This window comes from Vipera berus (assembly GCF_964194415.1).
Source record: "Vipera berus genome assembly, chromosome: 10".
Taxonomy (NCBI): domain Eukaryota; kingdom Metazoa; phylum Chordata; class Lepidosauria; order Squamata; family Viperidae; genus Vipera; species Vipera berus.
The window spans coordinates 2,010,739-2,038,007 of record NC_138213.1 but is presented as its reverse complement, the minus strand read 5'-3'; the positions used below and the strand labels follow the sequence as shown (position 1 = coordinate 2,038,007).

Genomic DNA, 27,269 nt, shown 5'->3' with positions numbered 1-27,269 from the left:
GTTTCAGAGATCAACGTCACCCCACCTGGCCCAGAATTGTGCTCTCCATTGAAGGACTTGCATAAATCGCCTGTCGCTGCATCCTTGAACTCAAACCTAACCTTGAACCTTTTGCACAAGCAGCCTCCTCCTAATCATTGATCTCCCCCCTTCCATCCTCCCCAGGGCGGCCCATCACTCAAGAAGAGGATGCTCAGAGGCAAAATTCGGCAATGCTCTAGCAGCTGCCAGGTGCAAGCCTAGCAACTGATGCCTCAAATGAGAGGAAAGGCATGGAATTCCTGCATACTAAAACAAGCGCAACTATTAAAAAAGAGAGATGAAATTCTCTCTCTTTCTCTCTCTACCTCCCTCCCTCCCTCTCTCTCTCTCTCCCTCCCTCTCCCTCCTCCCCTCTCTCTCTGCAATTAAGCAGTTTTCTGCTGTATGGTGATAATCACCTAATTATACTATTAATGGCAGTTCAACCTGCTCTGAAATAAAAGGACATTCTTCCAGAACAAGACGCCAGCTGTTTGTTACAGATGTCAAACAACTTTAAAGGATTATTATTATTATTATTATTATTATTATTATTATTATTATTATTATTATTATTATTATTATTATTATTATTATTATTATTATTATTATTAGGAAAGGAAAGGGGGGAGTGAGTCAAAAAACTCTCATTTCGAACCCTTAGCCGTTGCCAAAGTCTTCTTGGTGCCTGTGTGCCGCAGGGCGAGGGGAAGGGCAGGGGGACCACGTCTCCCAAAAGCCCGGAGCAAAGCCCCTAGCCTTTTCCTCCAGATTTTGAAAAAAAGGTTCGCTGCGCCTTTCACTTCTTTCCAATTAAATAATTCATTACGGAAGTGGAATGTTGATCCAGCAAAAGAGCAGGCTTGGCGACTCAGGCGCCACGCCCCGGGTGAACAGAAACTGTAAAATTCGTTGTCATCTCCAGCCGCAGCCAAAATTAGTGCGCCTGGAGCTATTTGTGGTGGGCCTCTGTGAGCTCTCCTGGGCTTCTCGGCTGCACACAGATGTTCCAGTCCTGCTCCAGGGTCAGGACACTGTTGCGAGACACCAGGGACCTCCCCGACATTTGAGGGAAGAGGGTCTTGCTTCCACGCCTGCACAGAGAGGCATCAAGAACATCCCCCCACCCTTGGAGAAGCTGTGGCTGGGGTTTAATTGGGGTGCCCGAAAGTAATAAGTGCCAGGGCAGGGCATCGGAGAAAGCCAGGGTCTGTTTTCCCAGCTTTCTGCCCACAAAAACCAGAGCTTCTGCTACGTTCTCTTTACAACGCTGGGTTGCAAATGACACCACACAGTCCTGTCTCCTCCCCTGGGGCCTTTCTGTCACTCAGAAGAGCCAGAGGAGTCTGCCTCCTCCAGCTCCCCAGAAACGCATCTCTTCTTCTCTGTGGCTGGTGGGTCTGTGCACACCCACAGCTGACTTTGTGAGCTAGTTTAAACGTCCTTCAGCAGCCCTGGGGAGGGTTGGGGCCTCTTCTCGGCATCCTGACCCTTTTCAACCTGGAGGTGAAAGTGGACCCCAAAGGATGTTCTGCCCCAGGTCCTTCCAAAACGCAACTGCGGACTCCTCTTGCCATTTTGGGGCGATTTAGAATAAAAAGCAGCTCTAAAGACCATCTCTACTACTATCCTCGCTGGGATTAATCATCTCTGTTTACCACGTTTGCTTGCCTACTAGTCCCGATGCACGTACTCCTCGACTTACAACCATTTGCTTAGTGACCATACCCATGGCACTGAAAAAAAAAGTGACTTATGTTTTTCACACTTAACGACCATTGCTAAACCCCCAGGGTCAGGTGATCAAAATTCAGACGCTTGGAAACTGACTCACATTTATGACAGTTGTAGCGTCCCGGGGGGGTGTCACGTGGTCCCCTTTTGTGAGCTTCGGACAAGCAAAGTCAATGGGGAAGCCAGATTCACTTAACAACCGTGTTGCTAACTTAACAACTGCAGTGATTTCCTTCACAACGGTGGCAAGGAAGGTCATAAAATGGGGCAAAACTCAAACACGTGGTCTGGCTTAGCAATGGAAATTTTGGGCATAATTGTGTTTGTAAGGTGAGGATTTCCTGCACTTCACAGTAAAAATGCCCCTGGAAGCCACAACAGTATGATGGGGGGGCTTGTAGAGAAAAGGAGGAAATTTCATGTCCCTCTTCCCCATTTTTATCAAATCATGCACCCACCCCTGATGAGACTTGCTGATAAGTGGTTTTGGGTCAAGAAGGAAAACATTTTAGATCTATTTTAAAAAAAAAATAATACAGAGGTGGGAGATGACCAAGCTGAGCCCGAGGGAGGGGTCAAATGCGTCATCAGTCTTGTGTCTCTTCATGCCCACAAGAGATATGAAGTCCAGTCTAACTTAAATTCCTTTGATTCTTTTCTACATCCAATTTTTGCTTGGACCATTAGTAGTTCAGATTCTCGTAAAGAGCTTAAGCTTGCAATAAACTTTTATATCCATTTCAAACCGCCTGGACTTCCAGATTTCCCCCACTGCTTGACGACAGGGCTTCAGGACCTGACCTGGGCCACCAGATTTGGCAGAACAAGTGAGAAAATCCCAGGGACTTTTCAGGATGACGGAAGAGCAGATAAAAATCAAGGGTGGGAAACAGCCGCAAGGACCAAGATCCCTCTTTGTCTCTTGACACCTTACAACTGCCCTTGGAAGGCAGACAGTGTTTCCCTTCCTATTTGTCAGATGCGGGGTGAGCGTCCCCAATTTCTGTCCCGTCTCCTTTATAGCCCACTGGGAGGGACACAAAGGGAAACACACTCCCTCGCCAGGATTGTTAATATGCAGTGCAACAATGGCGCCTGCTGTCCTATTTCCCAGCAGATGTGCTTGCAATCGTACACCCTCATTTGTATTACTCCACGCTTATTTCTCTCGCTTTTATCCAGCCTGCTTCAGGGAAGTTCAACTTTTACTTCTTTTGATCGAAACTTGCCATCCTTAAATGAGGGAAGACTGCCAGCTTTGGGGCAGGAATCTAAATTAACCTTCCTCCTTTTACCTCAACCTATCCTTCTCTGATCTGGAGACTGAGCATTTTCCGAATATACATCAAACTCCGTTGTTAAATTCTGGACACATTGTGCAAAGAAGCCCCCCCCCCTCCCCTGATAAGTCCATCACGCTGAGAAAGGTGGAAGGAAAGAGAAGAAGACAATCAGCAGCGAGATAGATGGACCTGATGGAACAGTGGTGGAAGACCTGAAGGACAAAGTAGGGGACAGATCCTCCTGCAGGTTTAGCCTTGGGGTCGCTAAGAGTTGACATGGACTTGATGGCATATAATTGCTTAGTCAATCAATGCGAAGACTTGGCTCCCTTGATATGTCCATGATATGGGAGAAAGAGGGGGAGGGGAGGAGGAGAAAGAGAAGGAGAAGACAGAAACGGAGAAGGTGAAGGTGAAGGAGACCAGGAGCGAGGCAGATGAACTTGATATAGTAGCACTATTGAAGACCTGAAGGACCAAGCTGGGGACAGATCCTATATAATGTCTACCTATATGGCTGCCAAGTGATAAACATTGACTTTATGTGTCAAGTCATCCTTGACTGCTAACCACCACATAGAAAGCTATTGATCCACCAAGCAACCAAGTTGCCCGTGGAACCAACAAGGGCTCTGCTGTGCTCTGGACAATGGAGGTTGGCCATTGCTTTGTTAGATGTCCGTGTAAAACCTGTGGGATTTTCCTTAGCGTTAAAAACCTCCTGCCCATTCCCATCTGATGGGGGATGCTGGGAACTGTAGTCCTGTAGGAGGGAGGATGGCAGAGGCAGACTGCTTTGAGATGCAGAAGGCCTGGACGATGGCAGCTGCCCAAGAAGCCTATGGAGGCTGGCACTCCTTCTTCTGCCAAGGAGTGCCAAGGAAGTCTTTACCCTTTGCAAGGCGATTGATTTCTTCTGCCTGATTGCCAGCAGGTCACAGCCATCCTTCTGTCCCCTTCCAGCTCCAGAGGAATGGGAGAGGGAGAGGGAGAGGGAGAGAATAAGAGAGACTTCCCCATCCATTCATCTGCCTCTTGTGGTAATTTGTCCGCTGCCTTCCCCCTTCCCCTCTCCTTTTGCTTCTTCCTTTTATGTTTTCCCCTTTTCTTCCTCTTCCCCCTCCCCTTGTCAAATTATCACAGGGGAAGAAAAGGGGGGGGAGAGAAACCCTCAAAAGTGGTTGACACTGTTGCCATGCCAACGGAATTTAGGACCTGCCGGGAAGGGAAGGATGCCTGTTCAGTGTGGGGTTAATATGGAGCTAATCCTGAGTGAACTGAAGTGGGAGATACAAAACACCTGCAAAAACAAACAAGCCAGCAAACAAACAATTATAGAGGGTGGGGAGCTAAATGGGGGAAAGGAAGACAAAGGGCTGAGGGGGTCCTCCTGGGGGGGAGGAGGAGGGGTCCTGGAAAGAGGAAGAACCACATGCATTTCTAGAGAGATCAATGGCCCTTGCAAAGGACATTGGCCACAAAGGTGCCTTCATCTTATTAACCAGCTTGTATTTCCTAGAAAACACATCCTTGACAGGATTAGCAGGTCACCTCTGTTTTTGTGATCTAGCAGACCCTTCCAGAACCTTCTTTGTGTCTTAGAAGGGGGTGGCTGGACCAGGCTGTTCAGACGGAATTCATGAGCCAAGCTCCAGTCACCACCAAGGGTGGACCTCTGGACTCAGAAGGAGAAGCCATCTTGAACTTAGGACCTCTTCTCTACATCTGTGGCAACCAGGCTGGCGTGGGGAGGCCCCTCTGCCCTAGAGCTTTGGTTGCAGAGGTTGTGTCATGTGTGGCACACAAGTGTCACGCCTGCACTCATCGCTCACACTTACTTGAATGGGAAAAAACCCATCTTTATCTTCCACCCAACCCTTCCCCTGTCTGCTCCACAATCTGCTCCTGCTAGCGGGGTTACAGAAGAGAGGGGAAAGAGGAGATGACTACGGTGGACAGTTCAAAGGTCGTGGCCTAGACAAGATCACAGGCTGGTGACCGAGGCTGACCCAGGGCAAATCCAGAGGACCAGAAAGGCCAGCTTTGCTGCCAAATCAAATTATCATCACTCTCCAGCTTGCTGGCAACCTTCTATTCTTCCTTCAGAAAGAAAACTTGCAAGCCGTGCCTTTGATCTCCCCAGATAAAGGATTTCCTCCCCCTTCGTCTTTCCTTTCCCCCTCCTCCCCCCCTTTCCCAGCTCTGGCTCAAGCCTTTACAACAAATTTGGGTCTCTTTGAAAGCAGCTCCAGTCAGCTTGCTGATGGCTTTTGCTAATGTTCCCTTCCTCACCCCTCTTGTGCGGAATAGAATCTGATTGCAATTTCCTTTTATTAATGACTGGCTGCGCTGGATGACCTGGACTAGTTGAAAAGGTAATTTGAGTACAGCCTCCCCGTGCTGGAGAAACAATTTGGGGGCTGCCAGCAGCTCAAGAGATGCATTTCCTTGTCCCTTTTCTCCTTCTGCAAAAAGGGGGGGGGGAAACTGGCTATGAGAAAATAAGTGGGGAGGGGGGAGAAAAGGAAGTAGAGAGACGAAAGGGCTTCAGTGAAATTGTGACAAAGGGCACCGTTAAAGGAGGAATCTCACCTCTGTTGCCTTCAACCCTCCGTCCTGTCAAAAGCACCCAAATTCATGATGCCCAGAATGGGAAGCAGCTGGGAGAGGAGCCTTGACTTCTCATCTCCCCCCACCCAAATCAATCCAGCTAGAAAACAGGCAGTGTCATTAAACGACCATGAAACAGGTTGATGTTGGAAGATGTTGGACCTAGGTTGAAGCACGTTTTAACTTGCCAGAGCGCTTGGCTTCAAAATGATCAGTGATTTTCCAGAAAAAAATATTAGATATGGTGGGGGAAGTGAACCACAACAGATTGCACACGAAGATCCTTGGATAGCAGCGCCTGAGAGGGGAGCATGGGAAAGGAACACAACATTCAGTGTATTTTCTCACTTCAACAAGGTCCTCTAGGTATGGACAATTGACTCAAGGGCAGAATTTGTTTCCCCCTAGAAGTACGCGAAACAGGCACAACAGCTTTAACCAACTTCTCTAACTAATGCCCTCCACATGTCCTGACGAGAACATCCACGGAGCCAACTCTGGCCTTGACAGCCTTCAGTCAAATCTTGAGTTGCAAGTCTGAAGATCTCTGTGGTCAGAGTCCACATATATAAGAATGTCAACCACCTAAATCTCAGTTTCTCAACGACAAAATAGCCATCACTTAATAGTGTTTTTTTTAATCTTCCATCTTTTTTTTAGCTGTTGGCAACACACCTTCTTGGTGGCTCAGAACCAAAACCAAAATTTCAGGGTGTTCAGCTTTAAGGAAAGGTCTTAAGAGTAAACAGGAGAAGCAAACAAGTCAAGGAAGAGATATGTGGTGGGGGGCAAACAGGCATCCCTTGCCTGTGAATCGAGCTGTAATTACAGGAACACCAGGAGGTATCGCAATCTGGATACCCTCCAGATGTGAGGACTTTTTGGATTCTCAGCAATAGATTGGCAGAAAAGATCCAAGCATCTGTGTAGAGCTCAGCTTGTGGGAGAAGATCTGGTCAAGCCAGCCAGGACTGTCTACTCCAGGGGTCTTCAAACTTGGCCGCTTGAAGACTTGTGGACTTCAATTCCCAGAATTCCTCAGCCAGCATGGCTGGCTGAGGAATTCTGGGAATTGAAGTCCACAAGTCTTCAAGCGGCCAAGTTTGAAGACCCCTGGTCTACTCCAAGGAAATATGGCCCTTAGGATCCCAGAGAATGAAAGTCCTCTCCAAGCCCTACGACCTAAATTCCTGTTAAGAGGTCCTCTAATGCTGGCCTGCTATCTACAGTGAGAGGAATCCGCTCGTGGTCAAGTATGGCTTCTTCGTTTGGATGATGGGCTCGGAATCCTCCAAATGAACTCCTTTTCTCTCTCCTGACCTCCCTGCCGGCCAAGACCCACAGAGACATCCTTCAGCCCAGGGAACAACAGGGAGCTCCAGCTAGACATTTCCAGTGTCAGCTCTGCCTTTTAGGTTCAGAAACTGCCCAAAAGGCAAAAGGTAAAGAGCTGCCCTGACTGGTCTCACCACCACCCATTTGTAGTGGGATCAGGAGCCCTCACCCTCTTGACCCGCGGGGATAATTAAGAGAAGGGAGGAGGCCCCGTGAGAGGCGACTGGCGTTGCTAGCTAAACCTTTGAAAAGGTGGAGAAAATTAGGATGCCTCTTGGCCCTTTCTGTGTGGGAGACTTCTCTCCCTGTCGCTCCCTCTGCTCCAGCCAACCTGGCGAAGGTTGAAATTTCTTATTTGTGATGACCCGCCTTGGTGCGATTAGCACTTCTCACATCTCCGGATAGCCTGGAAAGGTGCATATTTTTCTTTAATTGCTTTGGATCACACAGCCTGACGCTTTCCCTTCTGCTTCCACCCACCTCCCCTCTGGTGCTCCGGAGAGAAGAGACTACTACCTGATGGATCCCAGGAGGAGGAGGAGGAGGAGGAGGAGGAGGAGGAGGAGAAAGAGAGGAGGAAGGTGGAGGAAAGGAAGGAGAAGAAGGAAGACATACAAAGAAAAGAAGAGGGGAAAACAAAGAGGAGAAGGGGAAGGAAGGAAGGAAGGAAGGAAGGAAGGAAGGAAGGAAGGAAGGAAGGAAGGAAGGAAGGAAGGAAGGAAGGAAGGAAGGAAGGAAGGAAGGAAGAAAGGAAGGAAGGAAGGAAGGGAGGAGGAGGAGAAGGAGGAGAAGGAGAAGAAGAAGAAGAAGAAGAAGAAGAAGAAGATGAAGAAGAAGAAGAAGAAGAAGTAGAAGAAGAAGAAGAAGAAGAAGAAGAAAAAGAAGAAGAAGAAGAAGAAGAAGAAGAAGAAGAAGAAGAAGAAGAAGAAGAAGAAGAAGAAGAAGAAGAAGAAGAAGAAGATGACCACCACCATCTGAATTAGGAGTACTTTGACTACTTTAGAGCAGCCTCTGAGAAATTTATCAAAATTGCGTCCTTTCTCTGTCTCCACTCATAGCTTGACCTCTCTCTAGCTTAAAGACAGGCTGAAGTCAACACTCAACCATTACAGGACAGAGATGGTGCACACAGCAAATCCTGCTGGACTGGAGTCTGTCAGTTAAAAAAAAAAGCACAGGGGTGGGTGGGTGGCTGGGAGAGCAACCAGGAAAAAAATTGGGGGGGGGGGGAAGGCCGTTCGCATCTGCCCAGAAGGCTCTCCGGAGCCTGCACCAGCTGGTTTTCACAGGACAAAACTGATTTCTGCTTCAGGTGCTGAGGAAACCCAAAGATGCAAATCAGGCTTTGTTGTCTTCAAAGAGAAGAAAGGGTTTGTCAAGACAAGAGAGAGCAGCAAACGAGCTGTATGTATAACAAACACGGGGGGGGGGGTGTGTTTCCCCCCCCTTACAACACAAAAACCTGTAAGAGGGACAGAATATATTAGCATCAGATTTCCTCCCCAGCCTGCTTCAAAATAATTCTCTAACCGCTGACATAATACCTCCTCAAGCGAAGCGACAAAGGTGTCTTCATCCTTGCTTCCAAACCTGGCACACCCAGCTTGGGAAAACCGAGCACCCTCACACCCCAGAGAAAGAGGAGCCACTTGCTGGTTTCCTACCCTTTCAAACACAGGCAGGGTTCAGATATTGTCGCGAGGCCAGAGGAGACAGTGGCATCAACCGAGCACGGAACGGATCCCAGCGGCCCAGACAGGCTAAAAATTGGGACTTGCAACTTAATAGAAGTTGGGGTTCTCTAGGAGAAGCAGAACGATGGGATGCCTAGATTTTTAAAAAGTGGTTAGGGGATGAACACACTATCGATAGTTACACAGCCCCCCCCAACGTGGCTGGTTTTCACAAAGGGGTGCGTGAAGAACCACATGGCGGCTTTGCCCCCACTACAGATAGGTCAGGAGAAGACCCACGGGGAGGGAGGGTCCTTTCAGAGGCAGCTTCTGATAGGCCAGGCTGTGTGGGTCAGTACCAGGCTTTGCAGGGGATTTTAAGAAGAGACTGGAGAGCCATTTGTCTGAAGTGGGGTAGGGTCGCCTGCTTGAGTGGCGGGGTTGGCCTGGTGGACCTCTGGGGTCCCTTCCAACTCTCCCACTTTGTTCTGTTATTCTTTTTATGATCATGTATATCCATCCTATCAGGCCCAAAGAAAGCCTGGAATGGTATAGGATCTCCTGCCATGGGGAGAGGGATGGACTAGAAGACCTCCAAGGTCCCTTCCGACCCTATTATTCTATGTTTTATGTTCTGTGCTCTAAGTGGCATCCCACTCACAAGGGCCATGGGGCGGGGGCCCTGTCATGTTTTAAGGGACAAAATGGGGTCTTCACGCCACGACACATTGTGGGACCCTGGTTTTTTTTTCCCTCCAAAAAGGAAATACGGAAAGCTAAAGTCAAGACCCTCGGACCCTCTTTATGCCCTCCAGTTTCAAGCACCTTCAGAGATAATAAGCGTCATACCATTTTCAGCAACGTAGCCCAATAAACATTGCAGGAACAGAACAGGAGCCCTTTAATTCCCCCCAAGAACCTCTAATGTCCTTCAAACTGCTGCACATACAGCTAGATTACAGCTGACTGTGGGTTCCAACCCCAGTTTTGCACATCGAAAACTCCCTTTTGCTCCCCGTCGGTCCTTGAAATTATCGAAGCCTCCTTTGAAAAGGGAAAACAATTAAAAGGAAAACCATGAGACAGAAAAAGAATACACGCTGCAATTGCAAAACAGAGCTACTACCTGTAACAGTTCACCAAGTCATATAAGGCAAAATTAAAAGAAAGTCTAAAGTATTCCACTGGAAAAATCCAATCCTCACTTTTATACTGATATTCAGGTAGTCTTCAACTTACAACTGTTTGGTCACTGACCATTCAAAGTTACAACGGGGCTGGAAAAAAAGTTGCTTATGACTGGTCCTCACTCTTATGACCATCACGGCATCCCCATGGTCACGTGATCAAAATTTGAGCCATTGGAAACTGTCACCATAGCCTGACTCGTGTGATCCCCATTTGCGACCTTCCCCGCTGACTGTGATACAACTGTAATGAAATTCAACGATACCCTTCCATGCAAAACATCTAGCTGAGTGTTTTTCACTCTTGTCAACTTTTAAGACCTGTGGACTTCAACTCCCAGAATTCCCCAGTAATATGTTAACACCAGGAGTAATGCCAGGTCAACAATCGAGCCATAAACAATGAACTACCAACTCAAGACAAACAATCCAACGGGAAAAAACAGCCTAAAGAACCACCAAAAGAACAACAACATTGCTCCCACCACCTGTGATGGGCCCAGCCAAACCCCCTCCCTTCTAGCACTGATGACGTTCCCTAATTGGGTAATGAAACGTCTGGAAGAAACAAGCAAGTTCAGAGAACAGCAAGGGCCCCACCGTCCTTCTTCTCCTCCTCCTCCTCTCTGCAAACACCATTCCCTTCTAGCACTGATGACGTTCCCTATTTGGGTAATGAAACGTCTGCAAGAAAACCACAAAGCTCAGAGAGCACCAAGGACCCCACAGTTCAACCTTGAGCTACAAATATTCTCTTCTGTTGGTATCGTTCATTGAAAGGTACCACACCACACCACACCCTCACTAGACTGAAGCCCTTAAAGTTGGCTTCCTACAGCAGGTTTCGTCATACACCAACTTTGCAGGACAAACAAATGCCATGATATTGATCAAGTACATGGGTGGGAAGAGTTACGGCCTTCTCCATCATCGCCACTGATAACTTATCAGCTTGCCGGGAAGTGAGGTCAGTGTGGAAACTGATCTAGATTTGTTCACCTCCAAACTCTGTTACATCATAAGCATTGCGGTTTCCTTTGCTTAAATGGCTTTAATCCAGGAGTTGGCAACTGTGGCCCTTTTACGACCTGGGGACTTCAACTGCCAGGCTTCCTGAGCCAAGGTTGGTTCAGGAATTCTGGGAGTTGAAGTCCACAGGTCATAAAGGGGCCCTAATTGCCCACCCGTTTTAATCAGAACCACGAGGGAACCGAATTGAAGAAGCCAAAACAGACACATGAAAACTGGGGTCACGTAGAGAACCACACAAACCCTTCAGGCACTTCCAAACTGTTGTTGCTATTCTACACATTTGTCATGGGGGCTCCCTTCTTTTCCCCAGCCACACAATGTGCTTCTTCTGAAGAGAGAGAGAGAGAAAGAGAGAGAAAGAGAGAGAAAGAGAGAGAAGAAAGAAAGAAAGAAAGAAAGAAAGAAAGAAAGAAAGAAAGAAAGAAAGAAAGAAAGAAAGAAAGAAAGAAAGAAAGAAAGAAAGAAAGAAAGATTCTTGGAACCAACTGCCACACAGAGAAGACACTTCCTGATAGCTGCACAATCGGTGGTGGGCTGAGAAAACCACAGCTGGTGTGAGATGATAGGGGTGGCCAAGGAAAGGGGGGAGGGCTCCTTCACTTCCCCACACCCCCTACAAACCCACGGAAAGAGTCACTTGGCAGACAGTTGCCAAGGAGGCTACTTTAGGTGCCAAGTGGAGTCCATCCCCGATGTAGCCAACTCAAGCAAGGAGAGGCGAGAATAGTCTCCAGTTCCCTCCAGAAGGCGTTTTGTTCCCCCAAAATCAGTGGAAGAAAGCAAGAGATGCAAGCAGACGAGGAGAGGGGGCAGGCAGGGGGACGTGGGGACAGCAACCCTCCGCCCTTCGGACCACTTTGGCTCTTCCTGCTTCATGATCAGAGCTTACTCATCCATGAAACAATATTAGGCACCAACTGGAAAGTAACTTCACACCATGCTTCTTAACTCACCTTAGATTACTTAAAGTGCTTCTGCTGCTCAGGCTCCTGAATAAAACAAGAGGCACCACTTAGGAAGCCAAAGATGGTGAACAAAGGGAGCAGGGGGTGGGATGCACCCCAAGGGCTATCTGGACCCCAGAGATGCAATAATTGCACGACACGTGCAAGGGCGGGGGCTGAGCTGAGGGTCTTTTGGCTTCTGCTGGATTTACTTCCACTAGTGATAGGGTAGACACATCAATGCCTTAGATTCATCATCAACCATGTAGACCCACCAATACCATAGACACCTCAATGCGATAGACCCATCAACACAGTAAACCCATCAACGCAGTAGACCCGTCAACACTATAGACCCATCAGGGCTGTAGACCCATCAGCCTTGGAATCATTCTGGAGGGGGGGACCTAAGGAACCAGCCCATCATTTTCAGAGTTGACGACCCTACTACACCTTCTCCAATTTATTCCCCACTGTTGCAGGGGGGGGCAGGATTATCTGCCAGAGGCTTTTTCCTGTGGAGGGGCTGGCAGACACAAGCAGAGCTCAATTCTTTCCGCAAACCACCCTTAGCTAAACCCAAAACAGCAGGCAACAGAATTCAGCCGCGGAGCTTTAACTCTCTGCCAGCAGCTGCCAATTTGCAAGCCAACTCTAAGCCTGATCTTTCCACCCAGGGTGGGCACCCCCCGGATCAAAATCAGGTCGCACCTCCGAGAATGAATATCAAAACAGTACATTCAAGAAGTTTCTTTGGGCTGACTACCTGAGCCTGCAAAGGACCCAACTGTTGTAAAACTCCAAGAGAAAAATTGGGAAGAAAGGAAGGATAGAAAGGCAGGAAGGAAAACACACCAAGAGCCACCTTACCTGGTAAGTAATAGAGGGGTGGTTTCAGTCCAAACATGGTTTAGATCACTGATCCAAGGCATCCAGAAGGGAAAATAAACCAAAAACCCAGCGATTATTTTTTTTTAAAAAAAAAGGAGGGGGGGAGCCGAGGAGAATAGGAAATAATGATAAATAAGTTGGAGGAGTCTGTTAAAAAAGCAAATTAAAAAACAAACAAGCTGCGCCTGGACTAAGGAGGGAAAAAATTAAAAAGGACCGCTCATATATATATATATATGTACGTATATGTATATATAGGAGTCTTCGGTCAATTTTGCGTCAGCGCAACACTCAACCTGACTTCTGCAAACAGCTCTAGTCGGGCACAGCTTGTCTTCTAGGCTTTCCCCCCTTTTTTTCTCTCCTTTGCTTCTTCCACCTTCCTGGTTGCCTTTTTGGAGTCCGGTGAGATGCAAAAAGAGAGAAACATGCGCGCGCGCACACACACACGCGCACACACACACACACACACACACACACACACAGAGACAAGCCAAAGACAGAGAAAGAGAAACTAAAGGAAGAAGGCAGAGGGAGCAGAGGAAGGAGGTGGCAGCTCGTGGTTTGTTTGTTTGTTTTTTCCTCTTCTCTCCCTTTCCTTTTTCTCGTCTTTCTTTAAAACAAAACCAAAAAAACCCCCCTAAAAAATAGGTATATCCCCGAGAATCTCTCTCTCCTTGACGCTTCTTTACTCAGGAGGACGGCGAGCGCGCGAGGGGGAAAAAAAGCACAAAACATAAAAAAATAAGCAGCAAAGAGGAGGGGAAGAAAAAGATCAGAGGAGCCCCCCCCCCGTCCTGTCCGCGAGCCCCTTCCTCCATTCAGCGCCTCCTTGGACGTCAAGGGTAAGGGGAGGGGGGCAGGAGGGAGTCAAGGGGTCTCTTTGCAAAGGGGCTCCACGCTCAGCCTCGCAGGAACAAGGAGAGGGAAAAGGGGAAGGGGCGCGGGGGGGGTCCTTGCCAGGAGGGGAGGCGAGGAAGGCAGCGGCGTGGAGTTGCGCGCGGCGGTTGTCAAGAGGAAACGGGGCTTTGTTTTAGCCTCCTCCTTAGCGACTGGTTTACAAAAGGGAGGGGGGAGGGTGGCGGCGGCGGCAGAGGGCGGGCGAGGGGGGGGAGAGGTGTGGAAAGGATGCGCGGCGCCACTGAAGGGTCTCTTCCCCTGCCTGCCGCCCCCTGCCCGAGGGTCCTGCTGGGGACGGCCAGGTGCTCAGTTGAGCCCCCCCCCGAAAGGGCAGGGAAAGGAGCGCCGGTGGCCGCGGAGCGCAGCTGGCACAGCCTGCCAAGGTCCACCTCCGGCGCGGGGGGGGGAAGGATAGATGGTCCCAGCAACTCGGAGAGGAGGAGGAGGGAGAAAAGAAGGAAGAAAGAAAGAGGAGGAGGAGGAAGGGAGAGGAAGAGGAGGAAGAAAAGGAGAAGGACGGAGGAAGAGGAGGAGGAGGAGGAGGAGGAGGAGGGAAGGGCAAGGCAAGCAGGCAGGAGGAAGGCTGCCAGCCCCCGTCCCTTCCAGCCCCTCGGAAAGGAAGCGCGAGCGAAGAGAAGGAAAGCCGAGCGGGGGCCGCAGCCGCGGAGCCTCCCCCCCCCCCCGCCCCGATCAATTTTCATGCAAGAATCATTATCGGTAAATTGGAAATCTGGCGAACTGACAGCAAAATTTGTCTCTGCTAATGAAAGAGCCGAGCAGAGGCGAAGCCTCCAGCATCTGCTCCGGCCGAGAGACGAGCCGCCTCCGCCGCCGTCCGCCGCTTTCCCCCCGCCGCGGGTGGGTCAGGCCGGCTGGCTTCTCGCCTTCGCCTCCTTCGGGGTTTTCACGCCAAGGGAACAGAGGACGGGGGGGGGAGGAGGAATTTAAAAAATGCCACTTGAAAAGGAAAAAGGGAGGAAAAAAAGAGGCTGGGGGGGGAGAGAGGCAGCCCGGAGGATCGGCAAGCAGATGGCTCAGATGAGGGTTTTTTTTTTCTTCCCCACCCACTTCTGGTCTTTCAGGGCAGGAGAAGGAGGGGGGGGGGGTCTGGAAGTGCAAATAAATGGGCCAAGTCTTCCTCCTCCCATCCACCTTCTTCCTAGCCCTCCGCCAGGGTCCCCTCTCCCCCACAAGGGTCTCTTTTCCATGGGCGGTCCAGGAGGAAAAAAAAAATCTCTGGGTACAAATAAACGTTCCCCCCTTTATCCCGGCACACCCTAAGTTGCTGCCGGGTCCCCTTGGTTTTAAGGAAGGCAAAGGAAGGGGGAACCTGCCCTTTTCCAGGGGGAGCCCCTTCCCCTCGCCTCCTCCCTCTCTCGCTGGTCACCCCAAACGCAGCCAACCCGTCCCAATGACTAGCAGCCTGGGTGAAAGGTCATTCGTTTGGGGTACAGGTTAAGGCGCTGGCCTAGGAACCAGGAGATGGGAGTTCTAGTCCCTCCTTAGGCATGAAAGTCAGCAGGGCGACTCTGGGCCAGTCGCCGGAGGTGGTGAGTTCTAATCCCACTTTAAGCAATGAAAGCCGGCTGGGTGACTTTGAGCCCAACCCATCTCACAAGGTTGTTGTTACAGGGAGGGGGGAAGGAAGAGGAGGAAGGGGTTTTATGGCCATTCGCTGCCTTGAGTTACTTTATAAAGCAATAAAAGCAGGATAAAAATCTAATAAATTTCGGACTGAATGCAGCTCTTGCAAACTGCGCCTCTTTTACAGATCGTACACTTTCCTCTGAGCTTTCTGTCTTTGGGGGCCAAGCAGAGAGCTAAAGGCAGATTTTGCTCCTTGATCCAACCTGAATCTCTCTCTTTCTCCCTCCGCTCACCCAGTTATCTTGCCCTGTTGCCCAAAAGGAACTTGTTTGCTAAAGCAGAGTCCCTGAAAGTCCCCAGGGTCCTTGAAGGTCATCAAGACAAGCCCAGCCAACACAAAACACGGGGGGGGGGGGGCTTGGCAAAGCATATAACTCTGCTCCCCGGGTTTTCGGGAAAGGCTTGTCTTGTGCAAACTCAAGGAACCTGGTCTTCAGGGACATCTGCTTTAGCAAACAAGTTCCTTGGGAACAGGGCAAGATAACTGGTGGGGAGAGTAAAGAGAGAAAGGGTATCCTTGAATCTCAAGGGCAAAACTGCCTTTAGTATGCATGGAAAGACAGAAGTCAGAAAAGTGTCCGAACCTGCAGCGGCGCAATGCATTAAAAATGCATTTGGCATTCAGGGCTGGTTAATTGAATCAGCAAATCTCCAATTTAAAAAAAATTACAGAACTGGGTAAGAACAAATTCTAGATCAGATGACCATTTTTAAAAGAGACGCAGCAGATATTTGAAAAAATATATTTTTAAGAAACGCCGTCGCTACAGGCTGCCAGCCCTGGAGTTCCACAGAAGTCTTTAGCAGGCAACTTGAAAAGACGAGAGGAGTGCGGCTACAACTCACACCCACACTTCCTCTGGGGACGAAATGCGCCATGTCTCCTTTGATGAGCTCTCACCTCCTAAGCCTGGAGTTCAAGAAGGTGGGGGGGGAGACCGGTGTCTCTGCCTTGCACAGAGAAGCCACATCCTGTGCTGATAATGACATCCCTTTAGAAAAGCTTCAAGAAGGCAAGAAGAGCGTGAATTTTCACAGAAGCTGAAATAAAGGCCCCCAAGTGACAACTGCCCAGGAGGTTCACCTCTCCAGCGGGCCTAGACCCCAACTCCAACGTCCAGAGGACCCTCTGAAGTGGAAAGAAGCCAGCAACTTCACGGTATCATCAATCTCAATGGCTGGATGTGTATCCACTCGTGCAAGCATTAGAGTCCAACTCCAAAGAGGAGAAAAAGAAAGAAAGAAAGAAAGAAAGAAAGAAAGAAAGAAAGAAAGAAAGAAAGAAAGAAAGAAAGGAAGGAAGGAAGGAAGGAAGGAAGGAAGGAAGGAAGGAAGGAAGGAAGGAAGGAAGGAAGGAAGGAAGGAAGGAAGGAAGGAAGGAAACTATTTTTTGTAACCAGTGACTTGGGAGTTTGGAGGAAGGAAGTTACGCTGTTCAGAAAGAAGACCTCTGTGTCTCATTGTAACTCTACTAAATTAGGTTTGCAGGTTCTGGGCTGGTGCAGAATCAGCTGCCCAAGGTTACTCAGGAGCAAAAAGAAATTGGAAAGACCTCAGTAGTTAACTTACAAATATATATTTTGTGGAAACTTTCTCTGTAGAGTACAAATGGGAGCAAAGCAGTCTCCTGTCCATGCTGACCCAGACTTACTTGCTTACTTTTAGCAGACCTTCTAAGCATGCCCAGAGCCTACAGACTGGGTGGGAGGAAAGAGGACTTCCATGATTCCAGCTCAGTAGTCACAATGCTGGTGAGGAGGCCAATTCAGTCCGACATCCAAAAGGATAAGGGCCACCAAATCAGACCCTGTGAAACCATGTTAGGTCTCTTTTATTCATGAGTTTCTCAGCGTCACATCTAACTTCAGTGTGAGAACTTCCATTTTTGCAAAACATTGTCCATCAAGCCATTAAATGCAGCTACTTCAACTTTCAAGCAAACGTGATGGATGCCCAGAGTTCAGAGACACACACCGAGTCTCTAGCCTCAATATTTATATCAAGGAAGGAATTTCTTTATCAGCAGAGTTGAGGAAGGATCGTGCCCTTGATGGTAAAAAAACAAATTTAAAGGCGTTTCCAAACATCTGAGTTTTATTTTGCCCTGTGGGGTACAGTGAGTGGCACCATCTAGCTGAACTTGGCCTATCTTGGAAATTAAACAGGGTTGTGCATGAATAAACCACAACTGGCTAGGTTCGCCAAACACGGTCACCAAAGGCCAAGACGAGCCCACCCCCCGCTGATTTCTGAACCCGGGTGTAAAACTCAGCCGATGTGCAGGCTAAGCAGTTGAGTTACTCCAGATCTTCCAGACAAACATCTAAGTTTAATCCCTACGCAAAGCCACAATGTGGCTTCCCTGCCTACGAGTTAGCAAATTGCTCCAACCAGGCCCATGGTGGTTTGTGCAATAAACCACAGTTTAGTATTGCGGTTGAACGCTTTTGTTGGGGGCTGACAGGACACGTTTCCTTCCTCCCTGAGGGAAATTTGCTGGAATTTTACCCAATCCAGAGCCTGATCTAAGTCACCAGGAACAGAAGCCAAATGTTGCTTTCCCTGGAATCACCACTTCATCCACCCACCCAATTGTTCCTCTGCAGCAGCCTCTTACTAAGCCCCCCCTCCCAAAGCCGATGCCAATCAGGCCCCTGTGCTGCCCACCCACCTTCCCGAACCCGCGGTGCCTTCAACTGTCATCCCTTTTATACGTTTTTAATTCGCCAGGATTACCCGAACAAGGGTGGTAATTAATACTAACCCCTCCTCTACCGTATATGCTAATGGCATGAGCCATAAAAATTAATTTGCAAACATGTCATTACACAATAGCTGTACAGCCAATAAACCTGCAATTATAGGCCAATCACTGAACAGGAAAAGAGGGAGGGGTGCTCTGCCAATTTAGGCTGGCGCCTTCTTCTTCTTCGTTTTAATTACGTCAAGCTCAAGAGGAGAGAGACTACTTCTCCGAGGTGGACTTGCTCCCAATGGGAGTCTGGCGTGGCTCTGCTAGAAGTGGCCTAACTTGGCCAGGGCTCCTGTGCCCGTCAGATAACTGAGCTCGGAAGGTCAAGGAGTGATGGAGAAGAGACATTCACTTGGTCCTTCGAGCAGAACCCTGTTGAGATGTGCACATTAAGAGCCTCCTCCATCCTTTGGGTGCTTGGGAAAATAGGTTGACCGCCTCTTCTTTGTGGCAGCCCCTCAAATATTGGACCAGTGCTATCATGTCACCCCTAGTCCTTCTCTTTGGTCAACAAAAATACAGGGTTGGAAAGGACCTTGGAGGTCTTCTAGTCCAACCCCCTGCTCAAACAAGAGACCCTCTACCATTTCAGGCAAAGGGTTGTTCAATCGCTTCTTTAAAAGCCTCCAGTGTTGGAGCATTCACAATTTCTGGAGGCAACACCTTCCACTGATTAATTGTTCTCACTGTCAGAAAATCATGAAGCTGCTTAAGTCCACCAAACCAAGCCAAGACAGAGGCCTCCTAAGATCCATGTCCAATACTCAGCTCATTAGGAGACCATATATATATATATATGGATATACAAAGAGGCCAAACCCAGAAATCACCCCTTTGCCATGCCAGAATACCAGGGTGGGAGGACCCCCAAATTCCTGGGCACCCCTAGCCCCTCTAGTGGCATCGAGGCTTCCTCCCACCCACCCCTTATTTTCTCGCTCGAGTGATCTCAGTGCGCCCTGAGTGGAGCTGCCAACCAGGATGAAGACCTTAGCCAACATCCTCGGGGAAGATGCCGATGCCAGGAGAGCAGAGGACAAGAGGTGGCAACTTCTGCACTTGTTTTTCAGGAACGGCCAGTTTTGCCCCTGCACGGTGCCAGCCTGGGTTCCTTCCAGCCTCTGTGCGGTATTAAGTTCACCCGGGCAGCCCAGCTTTCTCCTCCTTTGGCCAATAGGGAAGGGCAGCAGGTGGAAGGTTAAGAACCTCCACACAGAAGGGGGGTGTTCCTTGGGCAACAAACGGATAAAGCAGGGGTCCCCAACCCCCGGGCTGTGGAGCAGTACCGGGCCGCAGCATGCCAGCAACCGGGCCGCACAAACAAGCAAAGCCCCGTCTGCAGGATGCAGGCAGTACACGAAATCACTCACTCTTTGGTCCATGGAAAGACCTCTCTCCACACAACTGGTCCCTGGTGCCCAAAAGGTTGGGGACCTCTAGTATAAAGGTTTGGGGGGCACCCTTGCCGGAAAAAACCTCTGTGGGATGGACACGAGGGCCAAGCAGAAACTTCTCCTTGCTCTTTCCCCAACGAGCTGTGGGCATCTCCCAAATGTACTGGAAGAAGCTGTTACAGGTATTCGAGTTACGACGACCACTCAGCCCAAAATTTATGTTGCTAAGCGAGACCGTTGACAAGTTGAGTCTTGCCCCATTTTACGACCTTCCTTGCCACGGTTGTTAAGCAAACCGCTCCCATTAGTCACACAGTCGTTAAATGAATCTGGCATCCCCGTTGACTTGGCTTGCCAGAAGGATGCAAAACGGGATCACATGACTCTGGGACGCTGCAACCTCGTCAGTATGAGTCAGTCACCAAGCGTCCAAATTTTGGTCACGTAACCCGGGCGATGCTGCAAGGGTCACATGAGGGGGACAACAGGCCATCAGTCACTTTTTTTCAGTGCCGTTGAAGCTTTGAAGGACGAGCTGTAGCTGGTGGGCTTCAACCACATGGTGGCTAGCAAGGTAGAGATCTAGATAGAGATCCGTCTGTGCCTAAAATAGAGAGAGCATTCTTGGGGTGAAAGAAAGCGGATTTTGATTGCTCGTGATGGACTAAATCAGGGCTAGGCAACCTTGGCTCTTTTATGACTTGTGGACTTCAACTCCCAGAATTCCTGAGCCAGCATGGCTCAGCTTGGAAACCTCTCCCTTTCCCCTCAGCATGCCTGGCTCAGGAATTCTGGGAGTTGAAGTCCACAAGTCATAAAAGAGCCAAGGTTGCCTAGCCCTGGACTAAATAAACCCGTTGACCTCAGAGAATCAGGAGAGCATCAAGCAAGGAATAGCATTAAAGGAGGAGATGGCTGAAGGATCCGGCCTCCCTTATACTACTTGGAGGACACTGAATTGGCTGAGGATGCCTAAGTAGAAGAGCAATATGCTCAACTGAATGTCCTCTTAGTGAGTAACAACACGCTGTGCGAATGCAGAGAGACGCAGAGCCTGGTATGCCAGTTACTAGCAGAAACATGTCCTGACAATGATGTATTTTGGGCCAGCAACAAAGCCAAGAAGTTGGCTTCGTGTTGGCAGGCTAAAGTTTGATGTGGACACCAAAGAAGAAGAACAACAACAATCAGGTTTTCTTGCGCTTCTAAGTTCACAGCCCCCTCCCCTCCTGTGCTGCAATTATCACCTTCAGCACTAGGATAATTACAATATTAACTACTTTTCCCACCCTTCCCGGCAGGGCCCCCCCAGTGCCCTCTGGCGTGGAGGATGGTGCCACTGCAGAAGAGAGAGGCCCTGGGTGGTTCTCTTGCAGACGCTTCATTACACAAATTAGGTAACATCAGTAGTGCTAGAAGAGAGCGTAATTTGCAGCGAGGTGGTGTGTGTGTGTGTGGTGGTGGTGGTGGAGGAGATGATGGTGGGTGTCCTTGGTGTTCTCTGAGCTTGGTTCTCTTGCAGATTTTTCATCACCCAAACTAGGTAAGCTAACACTGACTAGCACTGATGATGGTCCCTAGTTGGGTCATGAAACGTCTGCCAGAAAACCACCAAGCTCAAGAGAGCACCAGGGATCCCTCACTTCAACCCTGAGCTACAAATATTCCCCTTTCCTAGAGACCAGAAGATTTGGATGCCGCAGGGGACCAGTCATTCAGCTGGCACACACCCCTTCTTCCTCTTCTGCAGCATCTGCCTGGCACCTCCCTGAACAGCGGGCACACGTCCAGCCCCTCCTTACTGCCAGGAGGCTCAGAGCTCCCAAAAGAGGCTTTGGGGTTCCCTGGGATGATATGTACAATTCTCTTTCCAGAGGTAGCAAAATGAACACTACGGAATAGCGGCAAACACACGGAAGGAGTAGCAACGTTCCTTCATTGCAGCCACGTCCAAAGTAGGCAAGGGATGAAGGAGTCAAAACAAATTCCCTCTCTTTCTCTCCTTTGCCTCTATCGTCCGCTCACAGCTCAGACAAATCCCTCGCTGACCAAGCTGGGCTGGAATTTCTGCAGATCAAAGCATATCAGGACTCCCATCGGTGATTATTCAAAGAGCTGGGTGTGACAAAGTTTGGGGATGATTTGCCCAAAATTATGGGGATTCATCTGGCAGAGGTGAGGCTCCAGAGATGGTGTCGGAGCATGGACATACCACAACTTCCTGGCTTACTAATGCTAAGTGACAATAACAGAATAACAAAGTTGGAAGGGGCCTTGGAGGTCTTCTAGTCCAACCTCCTGCAAAAGCAGGAAGCCCTGTACCATTTCAGACAAACGGTTGCCCAATCTCTTCTTAAAAGCCTCCAGTGATGGAGCACCCACAACTTCTGGAGGCAGGTTGTTCCACTGATTAATTATGCTCACTGTCAGGAAATTTCTCCTTAGTTCTACGTTGGTTCTCTCCTTGATGAGTTTCCATCCATTGCTAAGACATAATGCCCTGCCTTTGGAGGATGCTGGATACTGTTAGATACTGTTGTTTTGACAGATGCAGCTACTGAGAGAAAAAAGAAGAAAGCTGGCAGGCAGATGCATTTTTTTTCAAAGTGCAGGGGGAAACAAGGACCGGACAAGTTCCTTTGAACCCTCCCCATTAATCGAACCTCCTAGGAGTGCTGAAGAAAGGTGGAACAAACCAGAAGGCTTGGAAAGCTGGGCCTCCCTGTTGCCTCTCATCCTGGATCTATAGAAAGCAGCTTGGCAAGGTCTACAACTGTCTACTCTGCTCTTTTCAACTGGAAGGGAAAAATCTATGAGAAATGGTTGGGGGTGTCGGGTAGGCGTAGCCTGGAGAAGAGAAGGCTGCAGGGGACACAACTGCTGTCTTTAAATGATGATGGTCGTCATGATGATGGTGAGGATGATCAGGATGAGGCTGTCCATTCAGTCGGGTCCAACTCTTGGCGAGTCTGTGGACCGGCTCTCTCCACATCTTCTGAGGTAGCACTGCTTCTTTGAGTTGTCCAATGCTCTGGTCAGTTTTGAAGATGTCTGGCCACTGTGTTGTTGAAGGGCCTGGTTTCCTTTTACCGCTAACTCTTCCTAACCTAATTCCTTTCTCCAGTGAATTTGCCCTGCCTGATATGGTGGCCAAAATCAAGCGCGATGAGTGGTATGTAGCAGATGGAACCGGCAGAAATGCTCAGAGAAAAAGTGAAGCCTAAGGGGCTTCAGGTGCAAGAAAACCAGGTTTTGGTGGGACACCAGAAAAAACTTCAACCGCGGAACGAGAAGGTGGTGGTCGGGGTCTCCTGCTTGGGCAGGGGGTTGGACTAGAAGACCTCCACAGCCCCTTCCAACTCTGTTGTTGTTGCTTTGACTCTTGCTGGAGCTGTTTAAGCAGAGATTGGATGGCATCTGTCTGGGATGTCTGAACACTGGCCACCTGCTCTGGATAGAGGATTAGACTGGATGATCTCACAGGTATCTTCCAATCCCGGGAACACGCCATTCGGAGACAGTGTGGAGCACTTTGCCCGCTCGCCCTCCTCCCCAGGTTTTTAGCTCCTGGAAGTCTATAATTTGGAGAGGAGACGGGTTCCCTGCTTCACCGGTCAACCTTCCGGCAGCTGCCAAGATGAGAAAAGATTCATCAACCCACAAGGGATCAAGACACCACCTCGCAGCTTCATTACTACGCCGAAGACGCTCGGCGAAGATTTCTGTCTGCAGCTGACCTTTGATTAATTCAAATGAAGACATCTATCAAGGCGGCTAAATCCAACTCGAAAGGCAGGCAGGCCCCGAACGTGAGCGGAAGATCTTCACGCCGGAGAGGAGCAGAAGGGTTATTTCTATCAATCGGGCCTGGGGTGGTCCCTGACCCAGCAGGGGAATGATTATGAGATGAAGAGGCTTGAAGTCAGGAAGGGATTTGACTCTTTCATCACACGTAGCTTTCTCCTCCGTAGGGTGAAGGTTGCGGGAACTGGGAATTCCTAGTCTAACCAAGAGGTCCAGGGGGTGACCTGACAGCAGTCTTCCAACATTTGAGCTGCTGTCACAGAAAGGAGGCAGTCAACCTATTCTCCAAAGCACCTGAAGGCGGGACCAGAAGGAATGAAATCGAAGAAAGATCCAACTTAGAAGGAAAGAGAAACGTCCTGACAACTAATCAATGGGACAGCTTGCCTCCACAGTTGTAGGTACTCCGTTGCTGGAGGTCTTCGAGAAAAGATTGGACCACCATTTATCTGGAATGGTGTAGGGTCTTCTCCTCCTTGAGCAGGGGATTGGACTAGAAGACCTCCAAGGTCCCTCCCAACTCTGTTATTCTGTTAACTGCACTTCCTGGTAAATTGTACTCCAAGGGGAGCTTCAGAAGCCCTGCAAGATCCACTCCTGACCGCAGGGCAGAAGGACTGTCTCAAGACCAGCTCCATCAATACCCTGGAAAAGCCAACGGTGAAGAGCATCAAAGAGGTTAAGGAAAAGGCCCACCGTGCTCGGATCCCATGGGGGGGGGCATCAGGGGTGTTGAAAGTGGCGAAACCAGCCTGTGGTTTATTCCACCCTGTGGCAAAATTCTAAAATGTTCCCCACATCCCCTGTTTTGCATCAGCCTTCATCCTGGTCGCCAAATTGCCTAAACCAGTCATGCAGCTCCGACTTAAAAGCCCACTTCAGATGCCTCATTGACAGGAAAAGAGATGAAACACTCAGACACTCCAGATAATGCTACAATTTTGAAGAAGAAGAAAAAAGAAGAAGAACCCCTCAAGTTCTTTTTTTTTCTCTCTCTCTCTCCCAGGGATCCGGGTGAGGGAGAGGCAGACGGAAAGGAAAGAAAATGGTCTGGAGGCTTTTGTGCAACTCCTCCAGACAAAGCTGGACCCATTTGCCAGCTGCTGTAAGAAAGAAAAAAGGGGAAATCGAAGTCATTATCTCCCGGATCAAGAACCACCCCCTGGCTTAATAGCCCGATGAGCAGCAAGGCGAGGGGAGAGAGAGAGAGAGAGAGAGAGAGAGAGAGAGAGAGAGAGAGAGAGAGAGAGAGAGAGAGAGAGAGAGAGAGAGAGGATGGATGGATGGATGAAGAGAGAGAGAGAAAGAGAGAAAGAAGATGCCTCTATTCTCTGCATACAAAAGACGGTCCTCGGCAGATCAACTTCAGAGGAGGAGGAGGAGAGGAGGAGGAGGAGGAGGAGGAGGAGGCACTGAAATGCACCCTGCAAGCTATAAACTCTGCCAGGGAGTTGGATCCCAGGAATTAAACAGGGAGGAGGAGGAGGAGGAGGAGGAGGAGGGTGCCCCATCTGAGTTTCAGATGACCCACCAGGAGAGTAAACAGGTAGTCCTCGACGTACGACCACAATTGAGCATTTATGTTGTTAAGTGAGACAGTCAAAGTGGGCACCCTCACGCCAATGGAGCAGGCTGGCCCGATTCTGCCTTTGTGCTTGCAGATCGCAAGATGTTTCATCTCTTTAATTAAGGTGCAGCCGCAGCGATCGGGATGCTCCGTAGGGTTAACGGCCAGCGTGCCAAAACCAAGGCCATCAAAGAATAAAAGCCTATAAAAGTGTTTTTTTTAAGAGCAGCCCCCCCCAAAAAAGAGAGGGCATTCTTGCCAAGAGGCAACTTATCTTTGCCCCTTCCAGCCTCCTCCCGCTTCCCGGGTGCCAGAAGAGTCGGATAGAGGGAGGGAGGGCCAAACCAACAACAGTAACTCTTCACTGTGCTAAATTATCAATCCAGGGCTTTTTAAAAGAAGGACGGACGGACGGATGCCAGCCCTGGCAGCTCGCTTGCACGCCCTCCCTCCCTCCCTGCCTGCCTGCCTGCCTGCCTGGGAGGGAGGGAGGGAGGGAGAAGGAAGGAAGAAGGAAGGAAGGAAGGAAGGAAGGAAGGAAGGAAGGAAGGAAGGAAGGAAGGAAGGAAGGAAGGAAGGAAGGAAGGAAGGAAGGTAGAAGAGGAGGGAGGGGAGGGGAGGGAGGGAGGGAGGGAGGGAGGGAGGAAGAAGGGGAGGGAGGGAGAAAGGAAGAAAGGAAGGGAGGCAGAGGGAGAGAGGGAGGAAGAAAGGAAAAAAGGAAGGTAGGGAGGAGGAAGGAAGGAAGGAAGGAAGAAGAGAGGGGAGGAAGGAAGGAAGGAAGGAAGGAAGGAAGGAAGGAAGGAAGGAAGGAAGGAAGGAAGGAAGGAAGGAAGGAAGAGAGGGAGGAAGGAAGGAAGGAAGGAAGGTGGAAGAGGGAGGGAGGAAGAAAGGAAGAAGGGAGGAAGAAGTGGAGGGAGGGAGAAAGGAAGAAAGGGAGGGAGGGAGGGGGGAGAGGGAGAAAGGAAAAAAGGAAAAAAGGGAGGGAGGGGGGAGGGAGGGAAGGAAGAAAAGCAGGAAGGGTGCAGAACATTCTTTTCAGCATTCCCAAAGGATTCTTCATCCCCACCCCAAACTGCATTTTCTTCTCCAGACAGGTGAGGAGCAGCAAGCGGACTCTGGAGCCAGAAGCCCAAACCCCTCGGGACAAGCCACCTCCAACGTCTCCTCCTACCAGACCTCTGACAAAGGCGCCTGGCGGGCTCAGCTTGAAACCCAACCGTTGGTGATGCAACTCCACCAGCCTCATTACAGCCGCAGCTGTGGCACCATAAAGAGGAGCCAGGAAATCGTAAGAGGGGGAGATCGGGCCAAGATGCGTGTTGCAAGGCAAACAAACATCCTGGTTCCAAGGTGGGGGAGTCTGGCCGGCTTCTCCAGACATCCTGAAAGCCGAAGATGGTGGCCAAAGTTGGAGGGAACGTAGGACAGCCGAGCAGCATCTGAAGAAGACTTTCCTCTTAATTATTTTTTTAAAAAATCCAGAGGACATTGGATCTAGCAGAGAGTAAGACGGGTGGCCTATAAATTTAATAAACAAAATAAAGTGAAGTGTATTTAAGGCCGCTCCTTTTGCAACCTCTCTGATCCCCTTCCTGCCAGCTGCTTTCGAAGCCGCCGAGGCAAAAACTTTAATTTACAGAGCTGTAAGAGAAGAGACCGTGCACTTGTGATGGTAGAAAGGGAGGACCGAAGCCATTAAAAAGCAGCTTTCTCATCTAACTACGAGTGGGTAAATTGCAAGCTATCTGCCTCCAACATTTTAGTATTTCAAAAAAAAAAGCCCATCTATTGAAGAAGCTCTGATAGCTGCAAATTATGAACACGGAGCTGATGACAGATGGAGGAAAAAAGGCTAAGGATAATCATCTGAGGAGCGCATGCAAATGGTCTCGGAGACTTGGCTGTTTTTTTTTTCTTCTTCTTTTTTGCAGATTGCAAAACTTAACTTGCCTTTGATGCCGATTGGAGGGGCTGGGGGCAAGATCTGAGCAGTTTTGTGTTCCTTTTTTTCTTTTCTTTTTTGCAGAACCACAGCCTCACAAGCCGAGGGGAAGGGGGAAGAGCCCATTCAGACTGCAAGGTAGGACCAGGAGAGAGAGAGAGAGAGAGAGGAGCCGGATTTCCAGATGGGAAAACAGCAGAATCCCAAAACAGTTGCTGGAACATCTGCTCCAAAATGCCCCTTCAAAATCATTGCTTGCCAGAGATGCTGCAACGGGGAAGCATCACTCCCCACACCCAAAGTTCTTTTGAGGCCAGCCCTTGACTTACAGCCATTCCTTTAGTGACCAAAGCTACCACATAAAACATAGAATATTAAGGTTGTACCGTCCCCACGGTCCCATGGCTGTAATTCCAAGCTGCTCAGAGTTACCCTGTGGTAAGATGGGCAGCCAATAAGCTTTATAAACAAACAAATAATCAAAATTCAGGTGCTTGGCAACCAGCTTCCATTTACAACAGTTGCAGTATCCCCGGGGTCATGGGATCGCCAT

The 27,269-nt window shown here is 49.4% G+C and overlaps 1 protein-coding gene across 4 annotated transcripts in view; it reads right to left on the bottom strand.

Annotated features, from left to right (window-relative positions):
- The window catches only part of GSE1 (Gse1 coiled-coil protein), a 175,333-nt gene that overhangs the window by 80,228 nt on the left and 67,836 nt on the right, over positions 1–27,269 (bottom strand). The window contains exon 1 of one of the 4 annotated variants that reach the window (XM_081336127.1): positions 12,690–13,000. The exons of the other annotated variants lie outside the window; for them this stretch is intronic. Coding sequence (XP_081192253.1) covers positions 12,690–12,726 — 37 coding nt within the window. The 5' untranslated portion in view covers positions 12,727–13,000. Of the gene's footprint in view, positions 1–12,689; positions 13,001–27,269 lie in introns of those variants that run through there. 4 annotated transcript variants of the gene reach the window in all.